The sequence below is a fragment of the Crocuta crocuta genome, unplaced genomic scaffold (genome assembly GCF_008692635.1).
Source record: "Crocuta crocuta isolate KB4526 unplaced genomic scaffold, BGI_CrCroc_1.0 scaffold1293, whole genome shotgun sequence".
NCBI classification, from domain to species: Eukaryota; Metazoa; Chordata; class Mammalia; order Carnivora; family Hyaenidae; genus Crocuta; species Crocuta crocuta.
Window position 1 is genome coordinate 463,336 of NW_027531937.1, and position 25,446 is coordinate 488,781.

The window sequence follows — 25,446 nt, forward strand, 5'->3', positions numbered from 1 at the left end:
GCGGGCGAGCGCGCGGGCGGGGGCGCGGGCGGGAAAGGGCGGCCCCCGCGTCTTAGCGGCTAAGGTCTGGAACCCCCCACCCCCGCGATGTGTCCAGTGAGAGGTGGTTCTCCCCTACAATTAGGAGTAGACATCTGCAGTGTCTCATTCATTTCCTGATCAGCGGAAAGCCTAGGCTGGGAGCTCACAGGACTTGGCACAGGTCGTTGCCACAGTTCTTTGGGCCTGGGTAGGTGGGTGGGCGTTTTCATGCCCCTTTTGCAGAAGAGGAGATCACGGCCCAGGGAGTCTGCCCAGCTGGTAGGATGGGGCAGGTGTTTTGGCTAGAAGTTCACTGCCCTTTCTGCATTTAAAAGCTTATCTTGGGGCGCCTGGGTGGCCCAGTCGGTTAAGAGTCCGACCTTGGCTCAGGTCATGATCTCACGATTCGTGGGTTTCGGCCCCACGTCGGGCTCTGTGCTGACAGCTCAGAGCCTGGAGCCTCTTTCAGATTCTGTGTCTCCCTCTCTCTCTGACCCTCCCCTGCTCACGCTCGCTCGCTCGCTCGCGCTCTCTCTCTCTCAGAAATAAATAATAAAACATTAAAAAGATTTAAAACTAGCTTGTCTTCTGCACAGAGCACCTGAGCCTAAAAACCCCGTGTGCACACGACATCGAGTAAATTCAGTCTGAAGTTACGTTGGTTAGGACCATAAAGTCACGTTATTTGTAGAAATGCAATGGGATAGTTACAAGTAGTAGGGAAACTATCGCCAACTATTGGGAAGGGCAAACAAGTTTTACCTGACTCTTCCTAGCTACGTTATCAGACCACGTGGAAATCACGTCATGAGTGTTCTGTACTGTCTGGTGAGGGTGACCAGACACTGCGAAAGGTCCCCCGAGGCCCTGCTGAGCCTGCCTTAACACATCCTGCCCCACCTCTGCCTATAGCCACCCTTTTCCCTGCAGGCCCAGCCAGGCTCCCCTTTGATCACTTCTCACTGACTCCCATTTGTCTCCCGCACCTGTCCCAGCCCCCCAGGCCGCCCAAGGTGGGGGCAGAGCTACTCACTCAGCCCACCCATTCTTGATAGTCACACCTGGCCAAAACGACATGGGTGAACAGAGTGGCTTTCAGGGGCTTCATTCAGAGCCCTGGGTTGTAATCCCTGTAATGTCATTCAGATATTTCTAGCTCTCAGCGCTTGGCCGGGTCTCATGCACTCTTCCACCTCAGTCTCCCTACCTTCCTCTCCACGTCCATTCCGTAGCCTAGGAAATCAGGATGTATGAGATCAGACATTTGAAAAAGGCTTTGTAAGTTGTACACACTTAAGGCATGTACTGATCTAAAATTAGTTTGCCGCCAGCTGCACCCCTCGAGCTCTCTGCATATCCCCCAGTTCATTATGCATCACGATTGTGGGCCCATCAAGAAACATGATCTAGTCCTTTCTCCTTGAGAATCTTATGGACGGCTTAAGGAGACAATAGGCATTGTGAGGAGGACACAGGGATGCATGCTAAACAAATTTCAGTTCAATTCAGAGCACATTTAGTAATCGCCTGCTGGGTGCCAGGCTCTTAGGGCACCGGGAGAACAGAGGGTGTCTCTTGAGCTCTGAGGCTTCCTAGTGTGCAGGTGAAGAATTAGCTGATGAGAGCCAGGCTGTGTGGGTTTGAGAATCAGCCCCTCTCTTGAGTAGCTGTAAACCTGGACAGGTTATCTTGGGGCTAATGATGGGTGGTCTTGAGGATTACCTGAGTTACTATATAAAGTTCCCTGAGAGACACCTGGCATATACATACTAGCTGTTCTTAGGACATAAGCAAAACCCATAAAGGTAAACAAAATCCTACTGGGTTTCATCTGTCTCGAGGGAAAGCCTTAGGGTCAGGGAGACATTTGGGCTCTGCCTGGAAGGCTGAGGCAGAGTTCAGAAGAGAGACAGAAAGGAGGAGGAACATCAAGACTGAGAAATGCGGATTCAGGGATTAGTGCGCGCGGAGGGGCTGGGAGGGTATGTATGTTACAGTCTGCCCAAGTGTGCAGAATAAAGGGCAATAAGGAAGAGAAGGTCGGGTATGAAGGAACGATTAAGGAAGGTTTAGTGAGGCAGAGCCATTTATGCACTTACAGAAGGAGTCACCCAGGCGGTGAACCCCCCTCCTCAACCCCCCCCCGCCCCCGCCCTGGGCCCCTGGGGGCAGGAAATGAGGAATGGGATGCGAGAGGAGGGGGGAAATTGTTCCAAATGGCACCTCGAGAGCTGAGATGAGCAGTGTGGTTTGGAGAAGTGCGGGAGGTCCCAGCTGGGGAGCAGCTCAGAATGGTGGCTGTGGCTCATGCTTTTCCCTGCAAGATGGGCTTGGGTCCCCCTCCTTCCCACGCCAGCCTCGGTGAAGCGGGCCAGGAGCCAGAGGGTATGAGGAGGCAGGGAAGGAGGGAGGGAGGAGGAGATGCAGGCAGGCTCCGGCACGCTGCAGGGCACACTGCGGCAAACCTAACCCCCTGCAGCCCGAGGCCTGCTCCCCGCCAGGGTCCCCCCTGCTGGACGACAGAACTGCGATGCTCAGGGCGCACTGTGGACCAGCTGCTTTAGAGCACTCTGCAATGCTCAGTTGCCTTGTGCCCGCATTACCTTTTTATGAGATCAGCCTTACTGAGCGCTGACGGGCAAGGGAGAGGCAGGAGGCGAAAGGAGCTCTGTGCTTGTCTGGGGTGATGAGTCAGGGGTGATGAGTCAGGCGGGGCTGCCCGGAGCCCCGCGGCTCTCCCACAGCCCAGTTCAGCACCTTTCGTAGCTGGCCTGCAGTTTCCCTTGGGAAAACACTCCTAAATTGAAGATCATGGAGACTTAGTCACTCTTGTGCTTAAAACGCATAAGGTGTTGGCTGCCCTGCTCCCACAGGGCAACGTTCATTCCGCAGCATGCAGTTTACAAGGCTCTCCGTGCGTGCCCTGGCTCCTGTCTCCGGCTCCAGCCTTGTTCTCACTCCTCCCCACCCTCACAGTCTATGTTCTAGCATTATCCGGCTGCCTGGCCTGCCTCTCATAAAGCTGTACTGTTTGTCACTTCTGCTTCTGTACTCATGCTCATTCCTTTTTTTAAAACATTTTTTTTTTGAAATTATTCATTTTTGAGAGAGAGAGCATGCTTGAGCATGAGCAGGCGAGGGGCAGAGAGAGAGAGAGGGAGTCCCAAGCAGGCTTTGCCCTGAGCCTGACATGGGGCTCAAACTCATGAACCATGAGATGATGACCTGAGCTGGAGTCAAGAGGCAGACGCTTAAATGACGGAGGCACCCAGGCGCCCCCATGCTCATTTCTTGTGCCCCGAATCCTTTCTGTACTGCCCCCATCTTGCCCCTCAAGTCTTCTTCTCCTCCAGCCTTTAAGACCGCTCAGGTGTCACAGCTTCCGGAAAGAATTGCCCACCTGATTTCGGTCCACTGCTCGGTGCTCCAGGAATTTTTCTCTGTTTTGTACTTCCCACATTGTTTTGTGATTATGTACGTATGTGTCTGTCCCAGTGGCCCTTGAGAAGTGAATGCTATACCCTTACTCATCATGCTTATGTTCCTGAGTGCCTGGGACCCCGAAGGTCTTACTAAGTGTTGAATAAAATAATTCCCTGTTAGGCTCAATCAGGCAGCAGCGGGGGAGATTCTCTGCCTGAGCCTTCTTGGGGGGACATGTACGACTTCAGAGGCTTGCCCCACAGCTGGCCAGCAGCCACTAATACAAACATGTCCCCTATGCAGAGCTGGAACCTTCTTCTAAGTCCATGCCATTAGTCCTTGCTCTGGCCTTTGGAACCCAAATGATTTGGATCTCCTGTCTAGACAACAGCTCTTTGGTGTCAGATACAGGATCCCCATGTCCGCCCCCGCAGGAGGAATTTAAATGGGATCTTCTAAGGCACAGAAGGAGAACTTTAAAAGGAAGCAGAGAAAACAGAGGGTTGTTGTCGGTTTTATGTGGAATGTGGTTTAATATGAGAATGGAGAAAAGGCGAAAAGAGAGATGAGAAAATCCCACTAGCATGATGGACGTGGTTTGGAAGGTTTCCAGTCAAGACTCCAGAGTCTTGAGAACTGGGTTCTGGTTTGGTACCTTTTAGTCTCTCAGTTCCTTTCCATTTAATGGAAGAGTTTTTTGGATAAGGTATCAGCGCTGCCTTTCACGTACACTGTCACTTCATGCTGGAGACCAACATTTAAGATCCTTCCATTTTTTAAACATGAATATTGAATGGATCTGGCTTACACTTATTTAATCTTATAAAAATACTCTGATATCTTGTAGAGATGAATAGAGGCTAATTGATGTGCCCAATGTCACAAGTTTGGATTTGAACTCATGACTATTTGCTCTTAGTTCAAGGCTCTTTCAATACCTCATGGAGATTTTTGACCTCACAGTGGATCCACTGCATTAATGGTCACGGGGCTTTAATCCTCCTCTTTTATACGGGGATCTTAATTTCTACTCCATTTCTGTTTCCCAGTTGTCGCAGGACATGTGGGAGCATATATTTGGCCACATGAATGTTGCCTGGGTGTCGGTGGCTCTGAAGTGAAGGTTATGTTCTGGTGAACTACAAAAGCATTTTCCTAAAGGCTCTGATGAGGTCATATTTCAAATCTTAGTAAATGTGAACAATCGCCACAACTTAGAACCTTGATGAAGTTCTGGATCTTTCATTTCTATCAGTGGCTGCTTGCCTACAAGCCCTGAAACTGTGAGACACACTCTTTATTCTAATATCAGTCTTTTTTTCGTTATGTCAGAGAACGGGTACATAGAAGACATCATACACTTAAATCCCTGTACAGCAAACAGGACAATTCTGAGACATACTTTCTAGTAGAGAGACTTGAATTCAGACCCCTGCTCTGCCACTTGTAAGCTATGTGACCTTAAATTCCTCCAGCCCTGGTTTGTTTGTTTTTTTTTCTTTTATCTATTCATTAAAGGAAATGACAGTGTTTTTCACAGAGTAGTTGTGACAAAGTAACACACATAAACATATAGTGCAGTACCTGGAGTATGATAAGGTCTTAGTAAATATTAGTATGTATATTTTATTAAGCTCTTACTCTAATAGGTGTTACTAACTAAAAACTTTATTTATGTGAGCTCTGTGCCCACCATAGGCTTGAACTCACAACCCTGAGATTGAATCACATGCTCTGCCAACTGAGCCAGCCCCCCTTTTTACTACTTTTTTGAGAGATGGATAGAGTGCAAGCAGGGGAGGGGCAAAACAGGCTTGGGGGGAGAGAGATACAGAATCCCAAGCAGGCTCCACGCCCAGTGCAGAGCGCATCATGGGACTCAGTCTCACTACTGTGAGATCATGACCTGAGCTGCAATTAAGTGTCAGATGCCTAACTGACAGCCACCCAGGTGCCCCTACTACATTTTTTAAATTAGTTTTTTAAGTAAGCTCTACGCCCAGTGTGGGGCTTGAATCCATGCCTCTGAGATCAAGAGTCACATGTGTAAACACACACCCACACCCACACACACATATGGAATATTGGATTAGTTTGGTGGCTCTTAGGAATCTCTTAAAATGTAAGACATCACGTGTGTATCTTCTGAAATGCTAGGCATGTGCTTCACATTCATACAACAGGTGCGCAGAAAGAGCTTTGGTGAGAGATTGAATGGATGGATGGATGACGGATGGATTTAGGTGCCTGAAAAAACAAAAATAAAATAGGTGCCAGAGCTTCTCCGCCCTCCCTGTCCTGAGTAACCAAGAGGTGTGTTGTCACAAAACAAACAGTGAGCAATTGCATTGCAATCTGTTGTGCCGAGCCTGGGTAAGAAGTCTGGGAAGCGCCTACTCAAAGGGATGCTTCCCAAGTCAGTCACTCACAATGTCCTCCTTCCTGGGGTGCACCTAGCAAAAGCCAGAGTTGCATTTTCTCCTCTTCTGGTGTTTTTCTTCGTCTTTGAATTCAGTTTCCCATTTGATTTGTGGTCATTCTCAGGAGCAAGTTAAGGTACTTGCCCTATGTTGGCAGAACATTTCAGGGATATTTTGCCCCGAAACAGCTCACTGGTGACTTATATCTGTACACCATTCTTTAAGCGTTCAGACTTGACTTTGGACAGGCCAGGAAAGGAGCTGTCATTTATTGATCCCTTACTCGGTACAAGCTGCCAGACACAGAGCCTGGATTAGAGCTTATGGGTGTCAGATTCCAAACCTCTTATTGCCCTTTCTACTCTGCCATGCCATCTCCCAAATCCAGTGTTTGCATTTCCTCTCCAGATTCCAAATGGACTAACTGGGGCTGTTATTTTACTGAATTCATCTAGACCATTCTGAAAATCCCCACGTCGGCTTGTCATTAGCTCAGTTACTAGCTCATGGTGATTCAATGGAGTGTTCCTTGAATAAAGATTTTATTCTTTGGGTTTCAGATTTCTCTTCCTTTTAAACTGTCAGTGAAACTTTTAAAGTACAAGTGAGAATATGAGAAAATAAATCCTCCCACTTTCCAGTGGCTTTTGCTTCCTGTGATCTGGTCTTGCTCCTAGAATTACTGTTGGATCAAGAATGTTTTCCCCTTCAAGTTGTAGATCGTGTCTCCTGAGTGGCCACATACCCTTTTGATTCTGTAGAACTTGACATCTATGGCAGCAGTGATCTGTTGCCTGCTGATATATCTGGCCACAGAAAGGAAGGAAAAATAAAAAAGAAACCGACTCATGGGGTGAACCAAAAATAGAAGCACCATTAGTATTCCAGCCATGCTTCTATTGACCCAGCGCCGGACAGAAGTGTGGCTCAATCAAAAGAGGTCAGGCTGAGGACGTTCTATACTTTTAATCAAAAGGAAAAATATGGTGCATTTCATTTTGCAGAGTAAACAGATGGCTGACATCGTATTTGAGAACATAAATTATATATTCCAGTTGACTTGTACCTTCATTTTAGGGACGGTTGGTCTTGAGTTTTGATTGAGTTTCAGTTGGCAGGAACGTCTAATGCTTCAACAAAGCCCTGGGTCCTTTGTCACTTAATTCACTAAATCAACAAATATTTATTTGAGCATCTGCTATGTGTGAGGCACTGTTCTAGGCTCTGGGAATAGAGTAGTGAATCAGACAAAAATACCTTCTCTCGGGGCGCCTGGGTGGCTTAGTCGGTTAAGCGTCCGACTTTCGCTTAGGTCATGATCTCGCGGTTCGTGGGTTCGAGCCCCGCGTCGGGCTCTGTGCGGACTGCCAGCTCAGAGCCTGGAGCCTGTTTCAGTCTGTGACTCCCTCTCTCTCTGACCCTCCCCTGCTGGTGCTGTCTCTCTCTCTCTCTCCTAGAAATAAAAAAAACAAAAAACAAAAACCAAAAAACCTTCTCTCGGGCTTACTGTCTAATGGAGAGCACAGGTGATTATAAAACAAATAAAGACAAGACGAAGCATATTAAATAGTGAAAGGGCTAAGAAGAAAAATTAAGCAAGGCAGGATGTTTTGAGCTATCAGGGAAAAGGTGAAGTTTTAAAAAGGCTTTCAGGGAGGACATCGCTGTGGAGGTGACTTTGTACACAAACCTGAAGGAAGTGACAAAGCCAGTCATGGAGGTATCCGGGGGAAGGATGTTCCAGGCAGAGAACTGTAAGTGTAAAGGCCCTGAGGCAGGATGTTCCTCATGTTTGAGAGAGAGGCCAATGTGGCTAGAGAAGGTTAAATGAAGGGAGTGGCTGGAAATAAGGTCAGAGAGGTGGTGTGGGAGATCGCACATCATTCCAGGCCTTCTGGGCTATTTGTAAGAGACCTGGCTTTCCCTCCACGTGAGACGGATGCCGTTGTGCCAACTTTGAGCAGAGGGTGTTTGACGTGCTCTGACTTTTTAATAGGATCATTTTGGCTGCTGGATTGAGAACAGACCATATGGGTTCAAAAGCAGAAGCAGAGAGACTAGATAGGAGGTTTCAATAATCTGTCAAGAGATGGCAGTGGCTTGGCCCACCGGGGCTGACATTCTGGCTCAGAGTATATTTTAAAGGAAGAGCCAAGAGCGAGAGAAAGGAAGGAGTCACAGACCACCGCAAGGACCTTGGCCAGAACAACTGGAAGAATGGAGTTGCCGTGAATAAGATGAGGGCACTACGGGAGGAGCTGGTGTGTTAGACGCGCTAAGTGTGAGATGCCTTTAGGTGTTGAGCAGAGCTTCAGGGAGGGGCCCAGAACGCACCGGGTACATCACCACACCGGCACTCCTAGGCGTGTTTTCACATGTAATCTCACTTAACCTGAGGATCTGAAGTGGGTGCTGCACTTACAGCACAGAGCCCGATGCGGGGCTCAAACCCACGAGCCGTGAGCTCATGACCTGAGCCGAAGTCAGATGCTTAACCTACTGAGCCACCCGGGTGTCCCTCCCCCCCCCATCAGGATTTTATACAACAGAGCATGTTCCCAGCCCCACTGCCACGTGCCAATGAACATCAGTGCTCACAGCCTCCAGGAGCACGTGCGTGCCTGCCGCCACGGAGGGTCCCAGGATCTGGAAGTGCCTCACTGAGCAGAGGACGCTGTTGCCTCCTTTTGCAGTCTTGTGTGTTCCAGTCCATCATGAGTGTTCCTCTGGCCATTCTGCAAACAGACATTCCCTGTAAGGTGAGGGGGGAATGGATCACCTATACACTGCATCAAGCAACAAGTATCATCCCGAGTCTCGCTGAGTGTGGCCAGGATAAGGGCGGGGTCTTGCGTCTTGCGGGGCGTGGAGCCGTACGCTGCTGGTGGTGGGCTGGGTGCGTGTGTGAGCCTCAGGAGAGCCCAGCTTCTGAGCAGGTGCTAGTTGTCTGAAGGGAAGGGTGCAAGCAAACCACACCCTCCAGAGCCCCACCTCTGGAACTGAGATAGAGAAGCCACCCATCCATCCTTGCGCCCTAGTGAGTGCTAGAGTCCCTCCAGTGTACCCAGCCTGGCTCCCCAGGGAAGGGAAGCCAGCTGCACCCAGCGCATTCTGAAACCTCATAGCCCAGTAACGCAATGGACCCTGCTTTGGGACCAGCAGAGGGCCTTTGCTCCAACTCAGCACACCCTGCCTCCTTAAAAGGACAGAAATTCCTTTTTTCCTTTAGGACTGTTAGTAAACTGAAGTCCTTTCCCCATGCAAGTTCTCACCTTTGCCCTGACATGCTAGGTAACCTGTTTGTTTGTTTGTTTGTTTGTTTGTTTGTTTGTTTTACTAAAAGAATACCTCCCCCCTCCACTACCCAACTCCAGGGGGGAATGTATTCTTTTTTGTGTGTGGGGAAGAGCACAGTTCAGGAGGGACAAAGAGAGGGATACAGAGGATCTGACGCAGGCTCTATGCTGACAGGCTGATAGCAGTGAGCCTGATGTGGGGCTTGAACTCACAAACTGCCATGAGATCATGACCTGAGCTGAAGTCGGACGCTCAACTGACTGAGCCACCCAGGTGCCCCTAGGTAACCTGATTTTCACCCAGCTTGGCAAACGAGCCTTCCTGCTCTGTCTGGGAGATGAGAGCTTTGGTTTCAGGAAGTCCCCTTATCATAATATTCATAACTGAGGGAAGAAGTGGACCCCTGTCACATCAGAGTTTTGAGTGAATCGACCAGGATACATAATTGAACAGCACCATGTAAGGAAATGGCCACTGGTGATATTTCTGAAAGACTGGGTATCCCCTGTAGTCCCCAGATGCACGGAAGCTGGGGAAGGGAAAGCCGGGCTTATGGACCAGAGTATGTCTCCACATGTTCTGGAGTATTTCCACTGTATCTGACCCATGGCACCATGATGACAGAGGCCTCCTTCATGGCCAGGAGCACTGGTGTGGTTGATGAGCTTGCTCTTGCACCTCACCCGGACAGACCTCGCCCCTCTGGCCCCTGCCTTCTGCACTTTGGAGGCCCAAGGCCGCTCATCTTCCTCTAGGCCTCTGCAGAACAGCTTCCCCACTGGTTAACCCTTTTAACCCACGTCTCTAAGTTTACTCCACTCAGAAGCCACAGAAATCCTCTCAGATCACTAATCCCATCGTGCCTCCAACAGCCTCAGTGGAAACTCTCCAAGGCTCCCCATTTCTCCTCAGATAAAGATAAGGCCTTATCGTGCTCTCCAGAGTCCTGCACGTGCGTCTCCCAGTCCCCGCCCCGCCTTATCTGGTGTCACACGCATTGCCAGGCCTTGACTTCCAGCCAGTTTGGCTTACTTCTGTGGGGTGTGGTGCTGCTGCTTTTTAATGCCCATCATAGTGTCTATGCACCTGCTGCTTTGGTTCTGTTTTTTGTCTCCCATGATGTTCCCAATGGGTCAACTGTCTGGAATACTCTCCAGTAGCACCAAACGTACCTTTCTTTGCTAGCGTATTACAGCTACACAGTTATTTGTGGAACTAACTGAGCGCCCCTCAGCTAGACTCTAAGGTCTGTGAGGGCAGGGCTGTTGTTGGTGTCGAATCTTCACCCTCTAAAGCAGGGACCGGCAGACTTTTTCTGTAAATGGCCAAATAGCAAATACTTCTGGCTTCGTTGACCATGTGGTCTCTGATGCACCTATTCAGCTGGGCTGTTTTAGCACAAAGGCAGCCACAGACAGTAGATAAATGAGCGAGCATGGCCGTGTTCCAAGGGAACTTTATGTATGAAAACTGGTGGTCGGCCTGGTTTGCCAGCCCCTGGTCTAGCCCAGTGCCAGCACTTGGTCAGTAATTAATGAACGTCGCTGAAGGTTGAGCGCTTCGCGAATGTGGATTGAACAGCAACAGTGAAATTCGGAAGCTGGGCGATCCTATTCCTGTAATAGCCCGGCAGCCCGAGACACCTCTCAGCTGTGTGTGGCGATGGCCCCTGTTTATCATGTTAAGGGTTTTTAGGATTATAAACGTAACATATGCTTAGAGTAAAAAGATTTTTGAACATTCTAGAAGTATATAAATAAAAAGATCTCATTTCACACAGGTAAGAAACTAATCTCTACAGTTTGCATGTGTGTGCGTGCTGACGTTCCAGAGATTTCCGTTACACGTGGAGACACATGGAGGCACTCATACTCCTTATTCTAGTCAACAAGGGTCAGGGCCCTTTTGGACTCTAACAAGCCCCTCAAACAACGTCATACCCATGGAGTGGGAGGGTGAAGGGGCTCTTGAGTGAATTTGCACACACACCCAGAAATAATTTATTGCATTTAGAAATAGAAGGCCTGGGGTCTTCACATGCAGAGTCTATTTCTTTCAAGCCAGTGTCCAGGTAAGTCACAGATGGCCTGAAAGAATCTTACCTTCTTCCCCCTCCCTGTGCTCCTGAGCAGAGGTGATCCTTCTCCTCTTGGGGGAGCCTCACTGGCCTGCGCAAGGTCCCAAGGCCAGTAAGTGACAGAGCCGCCAGCTCTCCACGCCTCTAATCTGGTGTTCTGTCACTCAGCCCTGCCGCCGCCATGTAGTCTCTCATCGAGAGGAAGTCGAAGAGGAGCGACATTCAGAAAACCCAGGAGGAAATGATTTTGCCCGAGGGCAGGTTTACTAGCCTCAGATCATATTTATTACACAACGTTGAGAAACACATGCTGAGACTTAATAGTTTGAGGAGGGTTTAGGCTGGATGCAAGTAAGGTATTTCCTGACAGAGTTAGGATGCTGTGGGGAAGGGTCTGAGGGCTGTGCAGTCCCCTTCTCTAGTGATCTTTAAAATGAAGGGTGGATTAAGCCAGTTGGTTTTGGAGAAGGGCTATTTCTTAATAGCTATAATCTCTTTCTTTTCTAAATATTTATTTTTGAGGGAGCAAAGGGGCAGAGAGAGGGAGACAGAGAATCTGAAGCAGGTTCTGTGCTGACAGCAGAGAGTTTGATGTGGGGCTCAAACTCATGACCTCCAAGACCATAACCTGGGCTGAAGATGGACGCCCAACTGACTGAGCCACCCCTCTATGGCTGTAATCCTGAGTGGAGACAGTCTTTGAGCCTTTCCCAGTTTTCCGAGGAGGGTGACTCGGCAGTTGAGTTGACAGTGGTGATATCTCAGCCTCAGTTCCACGCCCGGTGTGGCTCACTGACCAGGTGCATTACTATTGCTTTTGCTGCTCTCGGTGCTGGGTACCATTCTGCTCCCCTCTAACTGCCACAGGCCAGTGCTTGAGTTTCTCCTCTCTTCATATATGTAATAAGTGTGCTCACAGCCAGTCAGAGACAAGAGTTGATCACAAATTTGTTCTCTGGCAGTGAATTGGGATTTAAGAGGTAGGCATGGTATTACAGGGGTTTTTGGTGATTGAAACAAGCCCACGGCTGTTTCTTATGTGGTCATTCACTTATTCCTTCCTGGTCAACGAGTCTAGGATTTTAGCACTGCAGAGAATGAGTAGTTAGGCACCCAGCTCCTGATTGACTCTTTGATTAGTGTTATCATTCTCCTCCGCATCAAAACCATTTATTCAACTACCAGCACTAAGCCACAGACTAGGAATCTAAGACATGGTCATGGACCAAGACCCAGCCCCTTTCCGCAGGTATCTTGTTACTAAAGTCAGGAAGACAGATCTTTTTTTTTTCCTTAAATAGTTTATTGTCAAGTTGGTTTCCATATAACACCCAGTGCTCATTCCCACAAGTGCCCTTCTCCATGCCCATCACTCCCCGTCCCCTCTCCCCAACCCCCATCAGCCCTCAGTTCTCAGCATTCAAGAGTCTCTCATGGTTTGCCTCCCTCCCTCTCCCACACTATTTTTCCCCTTCTTCTCACCCACGGTCCTCCGTTAAGTTCCTTCTAACCCTCCTATACGTGCAACCATAAGGTAGCTGTCCTTCTCTGCCTGACTTATTTCACTCAGCATAACTCCCTCAAGTTCCATCCACGTTGCTACACATGGCCAGATTTCATTCTTTCTCATTGCCATGTCGTATTCCATTGTATAGATAAATCACATCTTCTTGAAGGAAGGCAGATCTTGACCCCAACTTAATTCTCTCCTACTAGACTGTTAGCCCTGAAAGGGCAAGGACTGAGCAACCATACAGAGTGGTTAAGTAAGGGGGTCTTGGAGAGAGACAAAATCGGGCCAAGTCCTAGTTCTGTTATTTATCAGCTGTGTGACCTTGGAAATGTTACTAAATCTCATGGAGCTCAGTTTCCTATATGTGGCATGGAGCTAATAAGTTGTCCCTATTCCATGGGGGAGTGAAAAAGATTCAGTATGACAGTGTGTACAAAGGCCACTCTGCATTGTGTCCAAGCACTCACCATATATACATTAAGCATGTTGAATGAACAAGTAACCTCTGCTTCCCAGACCATGCCTACCTTGGAAACAATGAGGATGAGGGTCACCATACTCCTAGGTTTGACCCGGTATTATTTCTGAAGTAGTTTCCTGGCCTGTGATGGGAAAGTGAGAGGTCAGACTCCTAAGGTGGCCAAGTGGGAGAGGAAGATAGGTTGGGCCAAGCAGCAGATGCAATAAAACCAATAAAACTTTGTCAGTGTTGTACCCACCTTTGGTAAAAATAAGGGTCCCAAGGCCAACTCCAAAGGCCGTTATAATCCTGGATTTCTCTAATAACATATTGAGCTGGCCAAAACGAAAAAAAATCCATATTCCTGCTCCCATGCTACCTTTCTTGTGACTGGTCTCAGCCTTTCCTGTGGCTCCTCCATGTTACTTGGACCATTGATGCATTCTTTGTTGAAGAGTTTAGTAGAAGTTCCTTCTCTCTGGTCTATGGAGCACCCCCTCTGGTCTGTTCCGAGACTTCTGCAACCAGGACAGCCTTGTCTCTTTCATTTGTTCCTGAGATTTAATCCAGGTGTCTGGAAGGTTCCATGCCTATAAGATTCTTGCCCCAATTCCCACAGGGGGCCTGCTGGTTCTCCCAATGCTTCAGGCTAGTTGGTGCATGAATCATAAACTTACCCAAGCTTATTCAGGTAAAGGGCAGGGCTGTTGTAACAGATGACTGGTAGATTCACAGACATAGCAACAGAGGTACACACAGGCTTCAGAAGAACCAGAGCTCAGAAATGTCTAGAAACCAAATGGTCCCACAGACTTCATGGGCTTTATCCTACTCTCCTCTTCTTGTAACCAGTTTTCCTGTTTTCCCACGGGTCAGCCCGGCTACCAACCCTGAACTGCATGTAGCAACCTTCATACTCTAATTGTTGTCAGTCTCTGAGTTTCTTGGATTATGTTGGATTAAAAACCTAAGAGAGCCATCTGATTGATTACTGGCCAGATTGACCATCCCTTTCTTGTGACTCGCAAGGAGGTGGGCAGGAGGGGTTCATGTGGTAAGAAATGCTGTTTTCAGAGATAGTATCTGAAATACTCAGTTACTTTAGTAACAGAAGTTGGCTGTGGCTCACTGACTGACAAGGGCTGATTTACCTGGTGATTGGGAGAGCCCAGTTTGGGCAGCCACGTTAGATTACTCAAGGGACCTTCAGTACTCAACAGAACTGGTTCTGTGTACCAACTATGTGTGTAATTCATGCCACAAAGGCCCTGAGGTGGAATTGATCTCCCAGGAGTGGGTGACTTGTGATCTTGGGAAAGCACTCACCAAGTCTGTCTCAACCAGGGTCCTGGCAAGAAACAGATGGAACTCTCAAAGTAGTTTAACCAACAGAATTGAATGAAGAAACTAGTTACAGAGAAGTAAGGGAGTCAACAGGGTGGGTAAAGCGCCTAGGGCCTAACCATTGCGGAGGGACCTGTTACCATCTCAAGCCCGTGGGGTCAGGCGGGAGCCTGGTGAGAGTTTCTGCAGCAGCCAGGTGGAGGGGGAGCAAAGGAATAAATACTCTGGCCTGTCTCTTCCCACCCTTCCAGTGGCTGCTCCAGTCAGAAGTCAGAGGGCATGAGAGCTCAGACGATGTGGTCCCTAAAAGCCAGCCTCCTGCGCACGCAGAGCAGGGCAGAGAGGAGTGGAGAAAGGCTCTGTGAGGCCAAAGGACACCCCCAGCATGGGGGATGTGAGGCTGGGGCTGGACCTTAGTGCCCAGGGGGCAGTTCAAGCAGCAGAGAGGAGTGGTGAGGCACCCCCACCACTGAGGTCATGGGTACCCGTACAGAGGGAAGCAGGGAAGCACCCACATTACATCCATGTAACTGACATGGTTGGAAATGGATTGGCCTATTTTGGCTGAATGTAAGGGAAGATGTCAGAGAAAAGATTGGAAGGGTTTGGGGAGGCCTTCTGAATATGCCTGTTTGCCATTTAACCAGGGAACATAGGGTACTGTTGAAGATGTTAGAGAGAATAGTGAGATCCGTTCAAAAGAGTATAAATAGCAAGAAAGGACTTCTCATTCCGTGTATGGATAAGGTAGGAATCCATGTTTACACATTTTGATGATCGGAATATTCACTGCTCTGATAGGTGGAGGATTTAAATGGCCCTATAATACTTGATTCTCTCCTTTGATATTATCATCACAGCTCTTGCAATGTGTGAATAATACCCTCACAAATCACAAGTACCATGTGAATCTTTAAGCCCAGCTGCACTACCCAAAGGTGATTTAAACATTTGTTTCGAGGTGTGGGGTTCACGGACATCCTGCATCGTCATCACCTGGGATGGTGGTGAAAAATGCACTTCCACGGGGCACCCGGGTGGCTCACTGCTTAAACTTCCTATTTCGGCTCAGGTCATGATCTCACGGTTTGTGAATTCAAGCCCTGTGTCGGGCTCTGTGCTGACAGCTCAGAGACTGGAGCCTGTTTCAGATTCTGTGTCTCCCTCTCTCTCAGTCCCTCCCTTGCTCATGCTTTCTCTCTCTCTCTCTCTCTCCCTCTCCCTCTCCCTCTCTCTCTCCCCTCTCAAAAATAAATAAACATTAAAAAAATTGTTTTAATGCACTTCTGAGCCCCACTCAGACCTGCTGAATATACTTCTGGTGTGAAACACAAGAATCTGCATTTTTAACAGGGACCACGGTGCTTCTAACCCAAACTGAATTCTAAAAACTACTGATTTAAGGAGACCGCATTTCTTATAGTGGCTGTCTGGGCAGGAGTAAATGCCACCAGGGACCGATATGATGAACGAGAATCTGATAAAGATCTAGCCCAGCAGGTCCTCAATTTAGAATCATCTAGAGAACTTTAAAAACACCCTGATGCCCAGCCTTCTCGCTACCCCCGAATTCTCATTTAATTGGTCTGGGATGAGGCCAGGACGTATTTTATATAAAGCTTCCAGATGATTCTGACATGCAGCCAGACCTAAGAGCCTCTAATCTTGTCTGAATTCTGAAGGCGGAAAAAGTTAGAAACGGAAGAAATGTCTCAACGGACTTTTTGGAAGTCCGTACCCCACGGTCAAGTGCTAAGAATAATTGCTCTGGAAAAGAAAGCAGAGCACAGAGTGGAAAACAGGCTGCAGTGAGTAATGAGGAAGGAAACCAAAGAAGACCAGGGATGATGTAACCTGAGAAGGTACTGCAGTTCTGGAAAGGTCTTCAAGGACTCGGGGCACTTTTGAAGGCTCCCAGCAGGAGTTTGGAAGTTGGAGTTACGGGTAAGAAGGAGAAGCCAGAGGAGCCCTGCTGGAGCCTGTCTGCCCCCGAGGCCACCACGGTTGGTGCATTTATTATTCCCCGCCTTTTTTTCATTTTTTAAAATTTCCAAGAAGAGGCTGAAATGGAAGATCCTCTGATTCTTTCTTCTGTTCCATCATTTTCTGACTCGGGTAGAGAACCCTTCGGCACAGTTTATCTTTGTACCTCCCCATCCTGGAAACAGGCTGAGCACCTACTGTGCGCACAGCACCAAGAGAGCTGGAAAGCCTGCTGCTCCCCAGGCAGGAAGGTGTGTGAGTGGCCCTGGGAGCCCAGAGGAAGGGTGATTCACGGCGAGGAAGGCGAAGGGGACCAGGAGGCCCGCCTGAGTGTCAAAGGCTGGTCAGGAAATAAAAAGCCCTGTGTTTCTCTTTCAAAAAAAAAAAAAAAGAAAAAGAAAGCCTACTAAGTCTTCTAAAGCTGTTTCTATTCCCAAGGGGATAGAGAATATTTTGGATGCCAAGCAGGGAGGATTTTATTTTTCTTAAATGAGTGGGCCAGAACTGCTTATTCCCTTCCTGAGAGCCGAAACGCCTTACGATTTGTTCCTCCTCAAACGCCCTTCATCTGCTGTCGTTCCTCCAGCCTCCCACTCCTTTTCTGAAAGGCAGCTCTTTCCTCGAGCTGTGTATTTTCCGTGGTGAGTACATTGTCTCAGGCTTCACCCAGAGCCTCAGATCTGGTTCTTTCTGATGTGTGTGACTGTGCAGAGGGCCTGTGTGCGCCATCGAGCCCCAGGTCTGATAAGATCATCTGATGTTCCGACTATCAGCTGCACTCATGTTCCGCGTAAGGAGGGGCCCTCCTGCCCGCTTCGTGGTGGGCAGTGCGATGATAGCATCTTTTAAATGTCCCTGTGTGTACGTGTCATAGTTCAGGGCAGGAACGAAACTGGAGTACCCACTGTTCTGCTCATTCGATTCCTTAACTCTTGTTGAAAATAAAACAACTCTCAAACAAATAGCCTGTTTGTCCCCACAGAGTATGTGGGAGCTCACCGGGTCTCTCCTGATCACAGGATCTTCTCTGAATCACCACGACTTAGCTAGCCTCCGCCTAAGAAACACCACCCCTTTCCGAGTCATCAGTCATCGCAGAGTTCCAAAACCATTATGATGATCCTTCTAGACGACCACCTGTCTCGTGGTGGATCCTGGAGCAGGACCGGAGGACGAGCTGCCCTCTCTGAGCCTCTCTTTCTCATCTGCAAATTGGAAGAGACGATGTGCATCAGAAGATTGTTGTAGAGGTCAAATGAGATCATTCTTTCAACGACTACTAGTCACTCCCTGATACGAAGGGCCGCTGCGCTGGGTGCAGGAGCACAGAGGTGATCGGGCAGCGGCTCGGATCAGTGGGATGTTCAGTGGGATGGTCAGCTGGAGAAACATAGTGCCAGGGCCTGCCAGACATACCCCCACTTGGTCTCTGCTTGCCTCGCTCGACCGTCCACTGTTGTCCTGTCCGCCTCAGCCACACCTGGCCGCCGCTCCCAGCCCCCCGCCCTGCTCCCTGACCCTGTCTTGCTTGTCACCTGCTCCCTCACCCACTCGGTCTCTTCATCGGCAGTGCCACATGCCGCCCTCGGCCCCTGCCCACCTGGACTCTGAGTGCTTCAGTTCTGTTGGCAGTGCCGAGGTCGCCCCACGTCAGCCCCATCAGTTAGTACTCTGCACCTGTCCCTGGACTGCGGGTCATGGCAGGGTGCACAAGCAGTACCAAAACTACAACTCCGGCCCAAGCAGGGCTGGCCCGTCCCCATCCTGGCTGGCTTCCATGGAGCCTTCCCTTCTTTCCAGCGTCTTTCCTGTCCTCTCTTATGAATTCCCTGGCATGGGGACCTCCAGAGGCTGGTAGACCTTCCCTGTTCCTCCTGACGCTCTGCCTCCGTGTCCCCGCTTATGGCAGAGCACTCACCCATACCAATTCCCCGCACACCCTCCCCTCCCCACCGTGTTCTCGGCCAGGTCCCCTCCCCCAGCTGACTCTTCTGCATGTGCTCCCAGTATCATTCCCTTTGCTGCCCCACCCCCTGTGCCATTGGTGCTGTCTTCATCACCAGATGCTAATAAGCAGCACCCACCAGGAACCTAAAATAGGCAGAGTCTCCATTATGCTTTTAGGCAGACAAAAGTACAGAAGATGATCCCAGGGGTGCCTGGGTTACTCGGTTGAGCCTCTGACTCAGGTCATGATCTCACAGTTAGTGGGATCAAGTCCCTCATCAGGCTCTGTGCTGACAGTCTGGGGCCTTCTTGGGATTCTCTCTCTCCCCCTCTCTCTCTGTCCCTCCCCTGCTTTCTCTCTCCCTCTCTCTCCAAATAAACAAACAAATAAAGAGAGATGATTCCAGTGTTTGTGGACCCAATGCCCAGAAGCCCATTCTCCAGCACATGCAGACACCCCCCCCCCCCCCACACACACAAAACCCCAGTATCTTTTTCAGTTGGATTCATTGTGTGTGCTTTTTAAAACTAATCTTGGTGGCTAGTGATGAGCTTCTTCCACATTCCCAACCTCCCCACCTGGGCATCCCAGCCTTCTGCAAAGCCTCTGTGCATCTGTGCTTCTGGGACCCTCGGGGACCCTCTGTGCACGCTCAGGGCTGCAGCCACTCTCTTGCCCCCTGGCGCTGCCCCGACTGGTCCTGGAGGTCTTGGCTGGGATGCTCACTGACCTCCTGGTCTTCTGGCCCTGTGGGGCCCCCCAGCCTTGCTACTGGGAAGGGGTGAAGGGAACTCCCCCGTACCTCCCAGGCCTCTGAACTGCTGCAGAGAAGGTGCTTGTGAACTCGGTGTGATTGTAACCCTAGAGGAGTTGAGAAGAGCAGAAGAGGAAGGAGGAAGGACAGGGACAGANCCCATCAGCCCTCAGTTCTCAGCATTCAAGAGTCTCTCATGGTTTGCCTCCCTCCCTCTCCCACACTATTTTTCCCCTTCTTCTCACCCACGGTCCTCCGTTAAGTTCCTTCTAACCCTCCTATACGTGCAACCATAAGGTAGCTGTCCTTCTCTGCCTGACTTATTTCACTCAGCATAACTCCCTCAAGTTCCATCCACGTTGCTACACATGGCCAGATTTCATTCTTTCTCATTGCCATGTCGTATTCCATTGTATAGATAAATCACATCTTCTTGAAGGAAGGCAGATCTTGACCCCAACTTAATTCTCTCCTACTAGACTGTTAGCCCTGAAAGGGCAAGGACTGAGCAACCATACAGAGTGGTTAAGTAAGGGGGTCTTGGAGAGAGACAAAATCGGGCCAAGTCCTAGTTCTGTTATTTATCAGCTGTGTGACCTTGGAAATGTTACTAAATCTCATGGAGCTCAGTTTCCTATATGTGGCATGGAGCTAATAAGTTGTCCCTATTCCATGGGGGAGTGAAAAAGATTCAGTATGACAGTGTGTACAAAGGCCACTCTGCATTGTGTCCAAGCACTCACCATATATACATTAAGCATGTTGAATGAACAAGTAACCTCTGCTTCCCAGACCATGCCTACCTTGGAAACAATGAGGATGAGGGTCACCATACTCCTAGGTTTGACCCGGTATTATTTCTGAAGTAGTTTCCTGGCCTGTGATGGGAAAGTGAGAGGTCAGACTCCTAAGGTGGCCAAGTGGGAGAGGAAGATAGGTTGGGCCAAGCAGCAGATGCAATAAAACCAATAAAACTTTGTCAGTGTTGTACCCACCTTTGGTAAAAATAAGGGTCCCAAGGCCAACTCCAAAGGCCGTTATAATCCTGGATTTCTCTAATAACATATTGAGCTGGCCAAAACGAAAAAAAATCCATATTCCTGCTCCCATGCTACCTTTCTTGTGACTGGTCTCAGCCTTTCCTGTGGCTCCTCCATGTTACTTGGACCATTGATGCATTCTTTGTTGAAGAGTTTAGTAGAAGTTCCTTCTCTCTGGTCTATGGAGCACCCCCTCTGGTCTGTTCCGAGACTTCTGCAACCAGGACAGCCTTGTCTCTTTCATTTGTTCCTGAGATTTAATCCAGGTGTCTGGAAGGTTCCATGCCTATAAGATTCTTGCCCCAATTCCCACAGGGGGCCTGCTGGTTCTCCCAATGCTTCAGGCTAGTTGGTGCATGAATCATAAACTTACCCAAGCTTATTCAGGTAAAGGGCAGGGCTGTTGTAACAGATGACTGGTAGATTCACAGACATAGCAACAGAGGTACACACAGGCTTCAGAAGAACCAGAGCTCAGAAATGTCTAGAAACCAAATGGTCCCACAGACTTCATGGGCTTTATCCTACTCTCCTCTTCTTGTAACCAGTTTTCCTGTTTTCCCACGGGTCAGCCCGGCTACCAACCCTGAACTGCATGTAGCAACCTTCATACTCTAATTGTTGTCAGTCTCTGAGTTTCTTGGATTATGTTGGATTAAAAACCTAAGAGAGCCATCTGATTGATTACTGGCCAGATTGACCATCCCTTTCTTGTGACTCGCAAGGAGGTGGGCAGGAGGGGTTCATGTGGTAAGAAATGCTGTTTTCAGAGATAGTATCTGAAATACTCAGTTACTTTAGTAACAGAAGTTGGCTGTGGCTCACTGACTGACAAGGGCTGATTTACCTGGTGATTGGGAGAGCCCAGTTTGGGCAGCCACGTTAGATTACTCAAGGGACCTTCAGTACTCAACAGAACTGGTTCTGTGTACCAACTATGTGTGTAATTCATGCCACAAAGGCCCTGAGGTGGAATTGATCTCCCAGGAGTGGGTGACTTGTGATCTTGGGAAAGCACTCACCAAGTCTGTCTCAACCAGGGTCCTGGCAAGAAACAGATGGAACTCTCAAAGTAGTTTAACCAACAGAATTGAATGAAGAAACTAGTTACAGAGAAGTAAGGGAGTCAACAGGGTGGGTAAAGCGCCTAGGGCCTAACCATTGCGGAGGGACCTGTTACCATCTCAAGCCCGTGGGGTCAGGCGGGAGCCTGGTGAGAGTTTCTGCAGCAGCCAGGTGGAGGGGGAGCAAAGGAATAAATACTCTGGCCTGTCTCTTCCCACCCTTCCAGTGGCTGCTCCAGTCAGAAGTCAGAGGGCATGAGAGCTCAGACGATGTGGTCCCTAAAAGCCAGCCTCCTGCGCACGCAGAGCAGGGCAGAGAGGAGTGGAGAAAGGCTCTGTGAGGCCAAAGGACACCCCCAGCATGGGGGATGTGAGGCTGGGGCTGGACCTTAGTGCCCAGGGGGCAGTTCAAGCAGCAGAGAGGAGTGGTGAGGCACCCCCACCACTGAGGTCATGGGTACCCGTACAGAGGGAAGCAGGGAAGCACCCACATTACATCCATGTAACTGACATGGTTGGAAATGGATTGGCCTATTTTGGCTGAATGTAAGGGAAGATGTCAGAGAAAAGATTGGAAGGGTTTGGGGAGGCCTTCTGAATATGCCTGTTTGCCATTTAACCAGGGAACATAGGGTACTGTTGAAGATGTTAGAGAGAATAGTGAGATCCGTTCAAAAGAGTATAAATAGCAAGAAAGGACTTCTCATTCCGTGTATGGATAAGGTAGGAATCCATGTTTACACATTTTGATGATCGGAATATTCACTGCTCTGATAGGTGGAGGATTTAAATGGCCCTATAATACTTGATTCTCTCCTTTGATATTATCATCACAGCTCTTGCAATGTGTGAATAATACCCTCACAAATCACAAGTACCATGTGAATCTTTAAGCCCAGCTGCACTACCCAAAGGTGATTTAAACATTTGTTTCGAGGTGTGGGGTTCACGGACATCCTGCATCGTCATCACCTGGGATGGTGGTGAAAAATGCACTTCCACGGGGCACCCGGGTGGCTCACTGCTTAAACTTCCTATTTCGGCTCAGGTCATGATCTCACGGTTTGTGAATTCAAGCCCTGTGTCGGGCTCTGTGCTGACAGCTCAGAGACTGGAGCCTGTTTCAGATTCTGTGTCTCCCTCTCTCTCAGTCCCTCCCTTGCTCATGCTTTCTCTCTCTCTCTCTCTCTCCCTCTCCCTCTCCCTCTCTCTCTCCCCTCTCAAAAATAAATAAACATTAAAAAAATTGTTTTAATGCACTTCTGAGCCCCACTCAGACCTGCTGAATATACTTCTGGTGTGAAACACAAGAATCTGCATTTTTAACAGGGACCACGGTGCTTCTAACCCAAACTGAATTCTAAAAACTACTGATTTAAGGAGACCGCATTTCTTATAGTGGCTGTCTGGGCAGGAGTAAATGCCACCAGGGACCGATATGATGAACGAGAATCTGATAAAGATCTAGCCCAGCAGGTCCTCAATTTAGAATCATCTAGAGAACTTTAAAAACACCCTGATGCCCAGCCTTCTCGCTACCCCCGAATTCTCATTTAATTGGTCTGGGATGAGGCCAGGACGTATTTTATATAAAGCTTCCAGATGATTCTGACATGCAGCCAGACCTAAGAGCCTCTAATCTTGTCTGAATTCTGAAGGCGGAAAAAGTTAGAAACGGAAGAAATGTCTCAACTTAACGGACTTTTTGGAAGTCCGTACCCCACGGTCAAGTGCTAAGAATAATTGCTCTGGAAAAGAAAGCAGAGCACAGAGTGGAAAACAGGCTGCAGTGAGTAATGAGGAAGGAAACCAAAGAAGACCAGGGATGATGTAACCTGAGAAGGTACTGCAGTTCTGGAAAGGTCTTCAAGGACTCGGGGCACTTTTGAAGGCTCCCAGCAGGAGTTTGGAAGTTGGAGTTACGGGTAAGAAGGAGAAGCCAGAGGAGCCCTGCTGGAGCCTGTCTGCCCCCGAGGCCACCACGGTTGGTGCATTTATTATTCCCCGCCTTTTTTTCATTTTTTAAAATTTCCAAGAAGAGGCTGAAATGGAAGATCCTCTGATTCTTTCTTCTGTTCCATCATTTTCTGACTCGGGTAGAGAACCCTTCGGCACAGTTTATCTTTGTACCTCCCCATCCTGGAAACAGGCTGAGCACCTACTGTGCGCACAGCACCAAGAGAGCTGGAAAGCCTGCTGCTCCCCAGGCAGGAAGGTGTGTGAGTGGCCCTGGGAGCCCAGAGGAAGGGTGATTCACGGCGAGGAAGGCGAAGGGGACCAGGAGGCCCGCCTGAGTGTCAAAGGCTGGTCAGGAAATAAAAAGCCCTGTGTTTCTCTTTCAAAAAAAAAAAAAAAGAAAAAGAAAGCCTACTAAGTCTTCTAAAGCTGTTTCTATTCCCAAGGGGATAGAGAATATTTTGGATGCCAAGCAGGGAGGATTTTATTTTTCTTAAATGAGTGGGCCAGAACTGCTTATTCCCTTCCTGAGAGCCGAAACGCCTTACGATTTGTTCCTCCTCAAACGCCCTTCATCTGCTGTCGTTCCTCCAGCCTCCCACTCCTTTTCTGAAAGGCAGCTCTTTCCTCGAGCTGTGTATTTTCCGTGGTGAGTACATTGTCTCAGGCTTCACCCAGAGCCTCAGATCTGGTTCTTTCTGATGTGTGTGACTGTGCAGAGGGCCTGTGTGCGCCATCGAGCCCCAGGTCTGATAAGATCATCTGATGTTCCGACTATCAGCTGCACTCATGTTCCGCGTAAGGAGGGGCCCTCCTGCCCGCTTCGTGGTGGGCAGTGCGATGATAGCATCTTTTAAATGTCCCTGTGTGTACGTGTCATAGTTCAGGGCAGGAACGAAACTGGAGTACCCACTGTTCTGCTCATTCGATTCCTTAACTCTTGTTGAAAATAAAACAACTCTCAAACAAATAGCCTGTTTGTCCCCACAGAGTATGTGGGAGCTCACCGGGTCTCTCCTGATCACAGGATCTTCTCTGAATCACCACGACTTAGCTAGCCTCCGCCTAAGAAACACCACCCCTTTCCGAGTCATCAGTCATCGCAGAGTTCCAAAACCATTATGATGATCCTTCTAGACGACCACCTGTCTCGTGGTGGATCCTGGAGCAGGACCGGAGGACGAGCTGCCCTCTCTGAGCCTCTCTTTCTCATCTGCAAATTGGAAGAGACGATGTGCATCAGAAGATTGTTGTAGAGGTCAAATGAGATCATTCTTTCAACGACTACTAGTCACTCCCTGATACGAAGGGCCGCTGCGCTGGGTGCAGGAGCACAGAGGTGATCGGGCAGCGGCTCGGATCAGTGGGATGTTCAGTGGGATGGTCAGCTGGAGAAACATAGTGCCAGGGCCTGCCAGACATACCCCCACTTGGTCTCTGCTTGCCTCGCTCGACCGTCCACTGTTGTCCTGTCCGCCTCAGCCACACCTGGCCGCCGCTCCCAGCCCCCCGCCCTGCTCCCTGACCCTGTCTTGCTTGTCACCTGCTCCCTCACCCACTCGGTCTCTTCATCGGCAGTGCCACATGCCGCCCTCGGCCCCTGCCCACCTGGACTCTGAGTGCTTCAGTTCTGTTGGCAGTGCCGAGGTCGCCCCACGTCAGCCCCATCAGTTAGTACTCTGCACCTGTCCCTGGACTGCGGGTCATGGCAGGGTGCACAAGCAGTACCAAAACTACAACTCCGGCCCAAGCAGGGCTGGCCCGTCCCCATCCTGGCTGGCTTCCATGGAGCCTTCCCTTCTTTCCAGCGTCTTTCCTGTCCTCTCTTATGAATTCCCTGGCATGGGGACCTCCAGAGGCTGGTAGACCTTCCCTGTTCCTCCTGACGCTCTGCCTCCGTGTCCCCGCTTATGGCAGAGCACTCACCCATACCAATTCCCCGCACACCCTCCCCTCCCCACCGTGTTCTCGGCCAGGTCCCCTCCCCCAGCTGACTCTTCTGCATGTGCTCCCAGTATCATTCCCTTTGCTGCCCCACCCCCTGTGCCATTGGTGCTGTCTTCATCACCAGATGCTAATAAGCAGCACCCACCAGGAACCTAAAATAGGCAGAGTCTCCATTATGCTTTTAGGCAGACAAAAGTAC

The 25,446-nt window shown here is 49.4% G+C and overlaps 1 protein-coding gene across 1 annotated transcript in view; it reads left to right on the forward strand.

Moving 5' to 3' along the window:
- LOC144240653 (lysine-specific demethylase 4D-like) overlaps window positions 1-25,446 on the forward strand; it is a gene marked incomplete at its 5' end in the record, with an annotated part of 46,311 nt that overhangs the window by 19,427 nt on the left and 1,438 nt on the right. Inside the window, one exon of the mRNA XM_077775022.1 lies at window positions 24,783-24,957. Coding sequence (XP_077631148.1) covers window positions 24,783-24,957 — 175 coding nt within the window. The remainder of the gene's footprint in view (window positions 1-24,782; window positions 24,958-25,446) is intronic.